The sequence below is a fragment of the Parus major genome, chromosome 11 (assembly GCF_001522545.3).
Source record: "Parus major isolate Abel chromosome 11, Parus_major1.1, whole genome shotgun sequence".
In the NCBI taxonomy this organism is placed as follows: domain Eukaryota; kingdom Metazoa; phylum Chordata; class Aves; order Passeriformes; family Paridae; genus Parus; species Parus major.
In genome coordinates, this window is record NC_031780.1 from 17,033,577 (window position 1) to 17,047,259 (window position 13,683).

The 13,683-nt window shown below is 41.4% G+C and overlaps 1 protein-coding gene across 1 annotated transcript in view; it reads right to left on the reverse strand.

The window, feature by feature from the left end:
• The window catches only part of CDH8 (cadherin 8), a 150,770-nt gene that overhangs the window by 130,856 nt on the left and 6,231 nt on the right, over window positions 1-13,683 (reverse strand). Inside the window, exons 2-3 of the mRNA XM_033517205.1 lie at window positions 4,432-4,522; window positions 4,076-4,338 (exon numbers count right to left, since the gene is read on the reverse strand). Of these exons, the coding sequence (XP_033373096.1) occupies window positions 4,076-4,338; window positions 4,432-4,513 (345 nt within the window). The 5' untranslated portion in view covers window positions 4,514-4,522. The remainder of the gene's footprint in view (window positions 1-4,075; window positions 4,339-4,431; window positions 4,523-13,683) is intronic.

The window sequence follows — 13,683 nt, forward strand, 5'->3', positions numbered from 1 at the left end:
CAAGACATATCACTCTACACTTGGATGAGGTTGTCAGCCACGGGGAGGCTGCAAACTGCTGACAGCACTGTGCAGGATGGGGAGGTTCTAAAGGAGACACACAAGCTTTGTAAAGTACCTGCTTCTGTGGGTGAAAGGGGGAGAAAAAGAAATGAAGTACAAAAAGAGTGATTGCAAATCTGTCTCTCGGTATTTTATCGCTGGGAATAAACACAAACTCATTTAACCTGTGTTGCATCAACACAAGAAAAGTTACTTTGCAGGTTTCTCAAAATGCACAGATGTATTTTTACATGCACAGATCAAAATAATATGGGACTCATTAAAATAAGAATGATCTAAAGCTATTAGAGAATGTCCAAAGGAGGGACACAGAGCATGGAGCTGTGCCAGGGGATGGTTATGATGGAGATCAGGGAAAGGTTCTTCCCCAGAGGTGCTGGCACTGCCCGGGCTCCCCAGGGAATGGGCACAGCCCCGAGGCTGCCAGAGCTCCAGGAGCCTTTGGGCAGGGGTGTACAGGCTGGGATTTCGGGGTGCTTGTGCAGGAACAGAAGCTGGACTGGCTGATCCTTGGGGATCCCTTCCAACACAGGATATTCTAGTCCATAATTCTATCAATATACCATGTGGCAAAATAAATGCAATATGAACATAGCCAAAAAAAGTAAAATAAAAACTAGAATATCTGTGGCATTTTATAGAGAAATCTCATAAATTCAGGATCCTCTTCTTTAGAGATGTCTGAGCTCAAGTAGAGTTGCTCATTTTGAGCTTGATCCTGCCAAACATAATGACAAAAATTGTCATTAAAAGTGCATATTGCTCAAATTCATTCTAAGAGGTTCAAGAATGAAAGCAAAAGATTTGCTACGGTCCTTTACTCGAGCCATTGAAGGAAGACACCACACTTTAAGAGGTGTTCACATTAATTCCTCCTATTAGTCTCACCCTAGATTACTTCATTTATTAGAGCAAACACACTGGGAGTGCATTTATTACTCTATATCCATGCAGAACAGCAATGAACAAGCACCTTTGAAGTGTATGCAGTTGCATTGTAACACTTCAAACTCTGGAGAAGAGTCTGGAAGCTGTTTCCTCTGGAAAAACTGAGCAGTTTTAATAATACTGAAGACCTCTGTAATCCTGTCTTGCTAAATTTCTCTGCACTTCACAAACTTTGGTATGAGACCTTCCAACCTACAGGAGGAACTACCAGACTCTGCATTCAGGTTTTTATTTACAAAGAGATTTGTGTTCTTTTTGTATCCTATAAAATTATTCTCAGTTTTCAGTTTTATTTTTCTGATATATTCCATCAAATCCATTAGGACCAAATACTTCCACTCAGTGCCTTTCCACCCACTAACATAAGAACTATTATTTAAGTATCAGTTCTATTCTGAGAATTCTTAAGAGCTGAATTTCATTGGGTTTTAAAGGTACATTTGAGAACATAAAACAAATTCTGCTTGTGTGCATATCATTTCTGTTTGTGCAAAACTTATTTCTGTATTTATTCTCCAAAGCACCTAATTAAATGTTTGTACAAAACATACATGACTATGAAAAGCACCAGGTACACTCAACAACAGCGTAGAGACAAGAATTGTTACAAATATCTGCATAATTCTGCTTCTGGAATGTTCTCATTGTAGCAATTAACCACCAAATAAAAGATTTATTGAAGATTATACTAGAACTTTCACCACAGAAAAAGCACATGGCAAACAATACTGATTGTAAAAAGAAAAAGGCACATTTAGATACAGAAAATGCACTAAAAATGGGGCAGACATTTGATATCATTCTCTTCACAACATTAAGTCTCTGCACTAATTCACTATAGCCTGTTTTGCTGACCATTCTTCATTCAAAGTCTGGCAAAAAAAGGAAAAAAGATAATTGAGGTAAGCCATGGGGCAAATAAAACAGTCAATAAAGTCCCAGAACAAAGGAGATACCCCAGGTCTGCAAATCTTTTGGCAGGGGAAATTCTCAAAAGGCTGGAGGAAGAGTGTAGGTGGAAAAGGCAGGAGGAGGAACCAGGTAAGTGCAAAGCTACTGCGAGTTCTGAAAGGGAGGTTATTTTTAAATTGCACTGGATAAGAAACCAATGAGGGTGACAGAGGACGAACCACAGCCCAACTTCATGGAAAAGGAAAGCATTTTGCTGCTAAGGGTGGCAGTCTGTACACCCTAAAGTTTTGGGAAGGATTGCTAAGAGGTATAATTGAGGGAGTCTCTGCTTTCCAGGCAGGAAGGATTAAGAAAAAGCTGTGGAGTACCTCTGCTCCCAGTGACTGCACACCAGCCTGAAAGCTCTCTCACCACTCACCAGCCTTAGGAAAGAAAAAAAAGTCAGAAATATGGATGGTTTCTCTGTAGAGGGAGAAAAAATAGAGAGCAGAATTCCAAAAATATTCTAAGACATTTTAATGAATAAACCAAAAATTTCTCCCTATGGGAACAAACTTCGCTTCTTGCTCATTTCCGTCTATAACATGCAGTGTTTTAATTATGCAGCAGTCTCAACAAATAGATTGTCACAGCATTTTAGCTAATTCTATTTAAAATGCCAGCAGAAGATGGGATAATGTCTTCCTTGGTTTGGCTTAGTTTAACCTACCCACTTCTATTCACCAATGACTCAAACAGGATATTATAACCACCAAAAAAAACCCCTTTAAATAGTAGAAATATTTAGACCTGGATATACCCTGAAAATCAAAATACCACAAAGTACAAACCCAGGATTCTCCCCAGCTACTCAAAATAATTTTAGAAGCTCAACTAAAATATTCCAGAAAGAATGGGTTGAATAAAACATTTTAAGATGTGAAATATGCACTTTGCTGTCTCTGTGAAATTGAGATATGTTACTAACCCCAGAGAAACAAATGAGAACAGATACCAAATACCTGATATAAATGTAAATTGACACAGCACCAAAAGTCACTGGATAAAAACCTCATTACACCTTCTGACCCTGAGTCTTGCCTTGAAAGTGGCTACAATGGGGAAGATTTGGGAATGCACTTGATCTGTGTTCTCTTCAGTAATAGATGGAGCTATTGACAGTCCCTATATTACACCATATGCTATCCATTTAGCCATAAGAAATCCAAGATTACTGTGAAGTTAACTGCTATCCATAATTTTGTCTAGATTTTTTTTTTTACTCAACCCCAGTGACCAGCTAATAAGACAATAATGCACTTGGTTGTTCAGAGGGAACTGAACTTCACAGACAAACAATTAAGGTATTTATACCTGCTCCCTTCCAAACATGCATTTGTGAACAGATCATTCTTTTCTAAGAATAATTCTAAGGATAATTCATCCCTGATGGATACAGATGGCTCATACAAGTGCAAGGCTGATTCATTGACTGGAGGTAACACATTGAGCTACAGAATAAACTAATGCATGGCAACAAGCATAGCTTTAGGGCAGCAGAAAAGCTGGGACACTGAAAAATAAGATCATTTACCCGGTGCAATATTTTCCTAGCTTTGAAAGTAAATTACAAAATCCATGGCAATAATGTTATTCCATGTGTGTGCACAGACCTCCACATAAACTAGGACTCCATAATCTGCTGTACAGTCCACACTTTTCTTTTTGGTTCCTGTTTTTTAAAAATCCTCAGAGCACAAGCAACTTGATTCATCAGACTGGAGACAGAACATGACCTATAGGTGTAACAACCTTCAGGAAAGCACAGCAACACATTGCAAAGAGCTGCTTTGGTAAAACTCTACAGCTGACAGAGGTAAGGAGTGGTGACTAATGCTACAAAAGAAAGGATGTGAACACACTTTTGGGGTTTTTTTGACAAAAAAATGGAATATGCCTATTTTTCTTGGAAATAGCAGGCTGGCTAACTAGGAAACAGTGTCCTTACAGTGAGGTACATTTACAGCACAAATCTATGGATATTAGAGAACTATTTTAGAGCCACAAAGCACCTGAGTCTGAAATTCCTTAGAAGAGTCCAAATGACTGAAGACCTTCTCATGTCATACATTTATACATTCAGAGGAAGAAAAAAAACCAAATCTTGCCTTACCCGGCCAACTAAGATTGGTTCAGGTCCAGAAAATTCTTCCAATACAAACATTTGATTCCAAACCCAGCCTCTCTTGGAACGGTGCAAAACTCTTTGTTCTTCATTTAGCCTTTTTAGTGCTGTACTGGATCCACTTGGTAGTACTTGAGATTGATTCATGGGAGCCATATAAATGGAAGGAAGGACAGTAATCCATAATATTATTAATGGAGTCCATGTATCCATAAGCATTTCCGTTAGTCTTTCTGGCATTGTACCACAAGCTACGCAAATTACCACAGAAATTAAATTATTATTTTGCTTTCCTCCAGACTGTAGCAATCCAATTCATCACGCAGTACAGAACATTTACTTACAGCTCCTCCATGTGTTTACAGCACAGTCAATGTAAAAATAGCTTAGATGATAAAAACATGATCCATTGAGTTTTCCAGTCATTAAAGATTCCTAGTGGGGGAAAGAAAAGAAGAAAGTTCAAATCAGTGACTAAAGAGCTTAGGAAAGCATTCTGAAGCGTCTTATTTACTTTTACATCATAAATAAGCCATGTTATGGTTTTGAATTTTTAGTTCATAATATTATTGCACAGTTAAATTGGTTCTGTGTATTCTTGCATTGCCTGAAATGACAGAGGAGACCCAGATGGATGATTACACACACTTAGGAAAATATTTAGGCCTAAGAATTGGTGGGGCTTGCAGCACCTGGTCTAGTGGAAGGTGTCCCTGCCGGTGGCAGGGAGGTGGAAATGGAGGATCCTGAAGGTCCCTCCCAACCCAGACCATTCTGGGATCTTGCAGTTCATCTGAGGGTCTGAAGAAGCTCCCAAGCTTCTCACTAGCCTGCACTGTTAATGTGGCCAGTTACAAACACATAATCTGCCATATAAGCAAATTAAAATCATGTTCTTATTCATTAATTAGCATTGATGCATTAAAGGAGCATTCTTATGCTCCTTTCCTCCACAAGAAAAAACAACTTCTCCTGAGTGTAGAAGGCTCCAGCAGCCATTGTCTGTTTAGCCATCACCTCTCTGCAGCAGCACTGCTGCCCAGCAAACCTTTCACAGCCCAGCAGAAAAACATCACTGCTAAATCCTCTGTGAAATCCATGATTCCCACACCAGACCACTATCAGGACCTAAGGAAACTCATTTATGCACATCTGCACTCCAGGTCTCACTGTGTCCCCCTGACTCTCAGAGAACACATTCCATTTCAAAGCCATTTTCCTAGATGGACTCTTGGGAGCATTTTGTCTTTCTTTCCTTGCCCACCCTTTGATGTACTAAAAGGTCACAGCAGGTTTCATCTCAGAGTAAATATTCCTTGAAATGGAAAGGCAAGTTAACATAGCAGGGCTGATGCCAGAAGGATGAGCAAACCCAGAAATGCAGCCATGGATCACACGGAAAACTCGATGGGATGTGGCTCAGAGAGAAGGGCTGCATTACAGGGTTATGTGAGAAGAGTCTGGATACATTTTCTTTGATTCATAGCCAAACAATCTCAGGAGAAACCACTATATACAAGAGAGTAGGAATGCCTGTTCTTAAGCTTACACTGCATTTTAGGCTGGTTTTCTTCTACTTTAAGATTAATTCCTAATGATGTGTGCTTATGAAAATCCTGAGAGCTTAGCTGATTTTTTGGGGGGGGCTGGGGGTGCTTTGTTGCTCTTTTTTAAGGTTCATACACACTTGTGGCATAAAACATGCAGAGCACCTTTTACATGACCAGTAAAAATCAGTTGTTATTTTAAAAGCAAACAATGTAGAAAGTATTTTTTTTAAACTTCAGTAATTGCCAAAGCAACTGTGAAATCTGTTGCATGAAAGCCTGAAACTGTGAGAAACTTGTCTTGTTAGAAGGAGAGAGGAGCTGCTACCAAAGTGAAACTCAATCTCTCAAGCAGCATGGAAGAATGGTGAGCTAATAGTGCAGGGCTTTGACAATGCATCCAGAATGAGGGGAATATCCATTACAGGAGAACCTGGAGCTTTACAGGCCTCATTGCCAACTGGGGTGGAAATAAAGGAATCAGAGAATACAGCAAGCTCCTGCAAGAAAGTTTTGGGGGAAATGTGAGAGAAGCAAGAGAGGCTTGAAATGTCTTGACATTCTCTCAGTGCCAGAAAAGGAAGAGGAGCAAACAGTCTAATGATGGGATGCATCAGCCACCTTCAGTGCAGGGAATTAAATGGAGTTTACTGCTGCTTTCTGGCACTTGTTAAACAGAGATTTCCAGAGGCGTGTTTGGTGCTAGAAGGTATCCAGAGAGAAACAGCCAAACTTGCAGTCCAAGTGATTGGTTTTTCTCAAATGGGATCCTCTTTACATCTGATTGGATGAGTGGGTGCCTGTACCTGCCAGGACACCGATTTTTCTGATTTCTTCAATGGACCAAAGACCAAAACACAGGAGAAACAGAACCACTGTAAAACAGAGCAAGAGGCAGCATCTTCATTCAACATCCAGGATTAAATTCAAAATGGGGGGCAGAAACTGAAAACACAACTTAAGGGACCTTTTCAGGGCTTGAACAGAGCAAAATAAATTGTTCCCTTCCCTTTCCAGTGTGACTGTTTCTGGGTGAAAAATCACTTTGTACATAAACCCCAAAAACCTCTCAGAGAAAAGGACCCAAGTGGGCATGACTGACTTCCTTACACTTCCATCATAAATTGCTATAGTTCTTTTAATCAACAGGACCAAATAATAATAAAGCATTTCCTTTCATATTCAAGAAGCTTTTTGAAAACAATTCCTAATTAATCTCCACAGCCTGCCTTCTAAAATAAATTAAATAAATGAGCTAAAACAATAGGAAGCTCACAGAAACGTTTTTGGTTGAAGAAAGAACAGGATATTTGGTTTTCACACTGCCACTCTCAATCCTTAGAAAGCATTAAGTTCATTTCAGTGCATCCCTCCTCAGTTCCTCCCCCAGACTTCCTGCTTGTTACTCTTCATTTACTCCAATCAAATTTAGGTGCTATCCACTCACACTAATACAGAAGATTCACTGTGACTGGGCTGTCCTCAGTGTGCTCAGCAATACCTTAAGGCAAACGAGTCCAAAGCACATCAGAAATATTAGCAATGCACATGCCATGCCATGAACCCCCCATGAGTGAAAGAGCCCTGTGAGAAGCAGTTCCACCAGCTCAGAGCACACAGAGCTGCGAGATTCTGAGCACTGAAAAGCTGGGCAGTGCAGGGCAAAGGAGAAAAACCCAATGGGACTTTGGCATGTCCCAGTTCTGCACAGGAATGTGATCAGTGTGGAGCTATGGAGATGCAGAAAGTTCTCTACAGCTCAACCTGGACTGCAGGAGCTTTGTTAGAGTTATTTGAGAAACAGACTCTCATTCAGGCTCTCTCAGTGAATCAGGGCATACACTTTATGCAATGCATGGAGGTGGGATTGCTCCCAGATTGCTTTATCAGGTTTGGAAATCACTCTTCTGCCCCATTCCTGGGAGCAGAACTCCATGTATGTGGCTGGGAGCTGATGAAGGCATTTTAAACATGTGGCCCAGCAATTTACACATTGGTCAATAGGAAAATTGAAAAGTACCTAGCAGTTAAATTGTAATCTTCTGGATTAGATGTGTAGGAGGGGATGATAGGGCTACTGAACCAGCCTGCAGTAACATATTAAAAACTATATGTAAAGGCAGGCATGGAAATCAAGGAAGACCAGAAGATGAGTCACAGTAGCACTTTCCCTTCTTCTATTATGCCATGGTAGAAAGCAGAGGTGAGTACGGAATTACAGCAAAATTACTCCAGTGAAGCCAGAACAACCTTTTTCTAAGCAATAAAAATGAGAAGAACATGGACTTTCAAGAGTGTATTTCACAGAATAATAGAAACACAGAATAGGTTGTGTTGGAAGGGACATCAAAGCCCATCCATTCCCACCCCAGCCATGGCAGGGACAGCTCCCAGTGTCCCAGGAGCTCCCAGCCCCAATGTCCAAGCTGGCCTTGGGCACTGCCAGGGATCCAGGGGCAGCCCCAGCTGCTCTGGGCACCCTGTGCCAGGGCCTGCCCACCCTGCCAGGGAACAATCCCTGCCCAAGATCCCATCCAACCCTGCCCTCTGCCACTGGCAGCCATTCCCTGCCTCCTGGCCCTGCAGCCCTTGGCAATTGTCTCTCTCCAGCTTTGCTGCAGCTCCTTCAGGCCCTGCAAGGCCACCCTGAGCTCAGCCCAAAGCTTCTCCTGTGCAGGTGAACAATGGCAGCTGTGGCAGCCTTTCCTGCCAGCAGAGCTGCTCCATCCCTCTGCTCATCCTGGAGCCTCTTCTGGGCTCTCTGCAGCAGCTCCAGCTCCTTGCTGTGCTGGGCCCAGGACTGGAGGCAGTGCTCCACCTTCATCAAGATTTTGCTGGATTTGATAAAAGTGTAATTTTTGCTTTTAATCTCCACACGTTCAGATGCCCTTGGGCTGTTGTCTTAAACAAAAATTCAGTGATCTTCTGAGTGGTTTCCCTGTACACCGTGGGATATATACAACTCCAGATCAACTCTAATCCAGCAAAGCTGTTTACAAAACAGCTTTAGTTCTCCATTCATGCCTAAGAGGAGAAAGTGATATTTAAAATATAAAGAATCTCTTTAATGTTGCAAATAGATGAAAGAAAATGCTCTACTATGTCATGGAGCAGAGATTCAAACGACTGCCTTATGTTTTTGTAAACTTAGGTCTGTATTCATCAATTTTGTTCTCCATGCACAGCCTACAGAGAGGTACAGATAAAGCAGAGTGGTTTGTTTTCCACTCTGTGTGCTGATAGAGTTTTAGAAAAATATGATTCTGTTCACAGGAACTTGCATCCTGGAACACTACTCATAAAACTGAGCCATGGAGTGTGTAAGTCTTGTACAAGTACAACCCAAAGTGATTACAGTGAGGTTTATAACCTAACAGGAGGACACAACCAGCACACAGCTTCAGAAAACAATGTCATACACACTGGCACCTCTTCTGAACTCAGATCTGTGCAGGTTATGCTGTAAGTTCATCCCTTGCATAGAGTTAGAGCCAGGTATGGCAGTGGACACAGAGGTACAAAGCTCATTTTGTGTATGAGAGGAGGAAAGTGCTTCTCAGAGAGTTCATTTCACTATAATCATATTAAAATCATCTTGTTGCTCTAAAAAGTGACCACTGCAATGCAGTAATTTGTTAAGATTAATAAAGTTAATAAAGGTAGTTGAAGGTATAAACTTCCCATAGAAAAAAAAAAAGAAAAGACCATAAAAAGCTTTAACAAAAATCAATTTTTTCTTTTCATTTTCAAAGCACAGAATATTCATCTGGTCAAATAAAACACTTTATTACAATGCCTGTGCCTTGATTTACAGCATGATCTCAGTTTAAAAGATTTTAGAGCCACTCTAGTGTTTCTCCACACAAGAGTCATGGAGGATTGTCTTAAGTGCAGCAAAGTTATTTCATTATTTCATTTGCTGCGATGTTATGCAGCATCTCAGCCCTTTGACCTCACTACTTCATTGTGATGGAATTTATGAGACAGTAAATAACTGTTATTAAGGTAAAAAGAAACCTTGGGTAATGCTTTTTTAAATGGATTACACCAAAGATACAAAAAAAAAAAAACAAACAAAAAAAATGATTATTTTTACCCGCAAGGGTTTTTATGGTAGAATTTTCAGGATCCACTATATTTTGTACATTAAGTACATAACTTCTATCTTAGATGCCAATTTAACATAAGAAAATCCTCATTACAATACAAGCAATCTCAAATAATTGAAGAGAGGCCTTCATTTAATGATCACCCAGAGGGTGCCAGCCAGAGCCATTTCTTACCATTTTTTCTGTCCCCACAGGTGTGACAGCTGTGGAATATCTGTTGATTTTATATTTTCTTTTTCTTCACAGTGTTCTTGTTTCTTAAACTTTTTAGGTTTGTTCTTACCTCTCTAAGCATTGGCTACACTACAACTTTTGCTTCCTTGCCCCTTTCTCGAGGATTCAGAGAAGGTCCTTTCCCAGCAAAAGCAGCAAAAATGATGCAAAGCCTTCCCACAGTGGGAAGAGCGATTATCTTTGCTTCACCCATCCCTGTTTGGCACCACAACAGAGCCTTACATTTTCAGCAACAGAAATAAAAGTCCTTAATGTTCCAGTCCCACTTCTAGGAATTCTTCTTACTCTTCTTCATAGAATCGCAGGATGGGATGGGTTGGGTTGGAAGAGACCTTAAAGCCCATCCATCCCACCCCAGCCATGGCAGGGCCAGCTCCCAGTGTCCCAGGAGCTCCCAGCCCCAATGTCCAAGCTGGCCTTGGGCACTGCCAGGGATCCAGGGGCAGCCCCAGCTGCTCTGGGCACCCTGTGCCAGGGCCTGCCCACCCTGCCAGGGAACAATCCCTGCCCAAGATCCCATCCAGCCCTGCCCTCTGCCACTGGCAGCCATTCCCTGCCTCCTGGCCCTGCAGCCCTTGGCAATTGTCTCTCTCCAGCTTTGCTGCAGCTCCTTCAGGCCCTGCAAGGCCACCCTGAGCTCAGCCCAAAGCTTCTCCTGTGCAGGTGAACAATGGCAGCTGTGACAGCCTTTCCTGCCAGCAGAGCTGCTCCATCCCTCTGCTCACAAGAGAACTGTGGTAAAGATTTTTAATTTGCCATTAAAACAGAACAAGCCTAAATTCTACCAGAAAAGAACTACCAAGTCACCATATCCAACAAATAAATTTGTCATCCTCGCCTGCATAATTTAGCTCCATACTCATCCTGTTTCCAGTACAGATCTATTAAATTCTACCTGAACTTGATTTAAATCACCTTGGATAAGGCAGCATGCTCATCTTTCCCTCTGAAAAGGAATGAATACTTCTTGCCATAAAAAAAATTTGCTTTTTCCTCAGTGGATTATTTGTGTGAAGATTACTCACTTATTCAAAGAATAGTCAAATTAAGAGGCAGTTCTCCACCTAAGAGCAAGATGAGGAGGGATTGAGGCTGTAATCAGCCACGCTGCCATGGCAGTGGCTCAGATGCTGCTCACAGTGCCCACTGCAAAGTGCCACTTGCATGCCCTGGCGAGACTCTCCTGCCTCTTATCTGCCAGCAGAACTGCGTGCAGTCACTCCCTAACCCAGTTCTGTCAAAATCATCTTGTTAACTTAAACGCCTTTAATAGTAAGGTGTTTTCAAAACCAAATCATTTTGACAGAGCTGGGTTAGGCCATTGCTCATGCTGTAATTCCACCAAGAGCAATTTTCATTTAAGAGGCTCTTACCCCCCCCTCAGCCCCCACAACATGCAAGCTACACATTCCAAATAATTGGTCTCCATTCCCATTCCTTCTCCACTGCACTTTACTGTCCCTGCAGTCATGCTATTTGCAATCAACATTGTAAGACAGACCAGTGAAATGCGAGTTAACAGAAACAATTTGCAACAAAATCCTCCTCCAAAAAGTCTTTTTCTTCAAGATTCTAACACAGATCATTACAGAACTAAAGAACCCATCAACAACAGGACAACAACAAGAAGTTTTGAGAACAACTGTGCTGACAAAAAGCATATGAAGTTTCATTATATACTTCAGAGAGCAGAGAAATAGTTGAATCAACAAAACTGAGTGAAGGAAAACTTCTGGAGCAGAGGAGAAACAGGCAATTAGGGACAAGCAAAGTACTTAAAGAAATGTCTGATGGACTTCTGCTATGGTAACATGCCGTGGTTGTATTCATGGATGCTGGCAGGTTTTAGGGACAGAAAGCTCTCCCCCAGAGGAGCTGGTGTGAGAGCAGGGAACTGTGAGACCCCAGTGCCCTGGAGAGGGGCTGGGCAGGGCAGCACAGCCCAGGCACCCCTGCACACCACAAGAGCCCCTGGAGCTGCAGTAGATTCCACTAACAGTGATTTCAAGGGACTGTTCTGTCACCTGGAGTTAGCTGTAACACAGAAAAGCATTAAAGCATTATCTACACATCCTTTCCCTCAGCCACACACCTGGAATGGCACAGAGCAAGAAAGGAGATGGGAAATGTTCCACGAACTCTGCTCTGGCAGCGGGGCTGGAGCCCTTTGTGCCATCAGAGCTTCCTGCCAATCCAACTGCAAATCAGCTGTCCGACTTTATTCTGATGTACCACTTGTGGCAATTTGCTTATGGCTGCCTGGGAAATGAAAAGCAGATTCCTAAAGCATTATTTATTTCAGCAGCACTGGCAACAGGCACCACCTTTCTCCTGCTTTTGGCTCAGGAGTTCTGCCCTACACCCACACACAGAGTAACTCAGTGAGCAAAGATATGTCACTTTATTTTTTTAAGCTTAGTCATGCTCTGTTACTCTTTAAAGACTTCTGCACAGTTCTTTAGGTTATTAAGTGAGTTCCTGAGCTTGTGTCAAATGCTAAATGACTGGTTTAGGCACAGTTGTCAGCTTCTGCATCACATGTTGCTGAGGGAATCCATGCACTGGGAAAATATGGACATGCAGCTACAGAAATGCAACAGTTTCTTCAACATTTAGAGCTCCTAATGAAGGATTTATTTTTCTGTCTAGAAGATCATTACCAAAAGCAGGTTACCTCAGTTTTAGGGGTCTGCTACAGGGGCAGACAGAAAGAAGGTTTAGAAAAGCCTTTCTAAGATAAATTCCTCATCCTTCTTTCTCTTTGGTGCTTTAACTGGGAAACATCATAACTTGGTGCTCTGGAGTGGAGATGAGGCTGTTTTGGGATATAGGATAGGTCCTTATTTGTCACAACTTCACTGAGGCTTTGGGATAGAGAGAAAATGACAACATCCATCACACTGAAATATATCTCAATTATTATAAAAAATTATTATGTGCCTGCTTGACATGATACTTTATCGTATCTACAAAGTCTGGTTTATGTGACTAGCTAAGTATTTTTTATGATTTTTTGAAAAATATTTACCATTAGGTAATCCTTTCTTAAAAAAAGCCAAACCACAAAAGAGTATCTTGACCCAGTGATATCATCCTTACTGTACAATTTCTCTTGGTATCCATATAATTTCTTATTTTTGTTACTCCTCAATAGTAAAATCAATATGGAAAAACTTTAAAGCTGTCAAGCCTTGGACTTTTTGTATATAATTCTGTCAGTCTTTCCAGAAGCAGCCACTACGTTATAGAACCAGAATGCTTTTAAAGAAACCCACCAAGGGTGTCGTCAGAACCTTCAAACTATTTTTATTCTTTACTATTCCTTGCTCTGTGCAGTGCTCTGGACTTCCAGTGTGCTACACAGGCTCGGGTGCAGGACAAAGAGACAGCATGTGCTATGAAGTTTGCAGCTGAAGGTGAAATTTCCCCCCTAGTGAAATAAGTATTTAAAATATTTTAATGTCATTTTGGTTTTGGTTGGCTGGGTGGGATTTTTGTTTGATTGGGTTGGGGTTTTTTTTTTTGTTGTGGGTTTGTTTTTTTTCATGACAGCTGATATTAAAGCCACAGGTATTAAAATGGCAATACAGCTATTTTAGCTCTACAGAGGAACAAAAGGAAATTGCAACCTTCCCTTTCACCTTCTTATACTTAGGCAAAAAGAAAGGTTTGAATTTCTGGAGTCGGACACTCCACTGATGTGTGA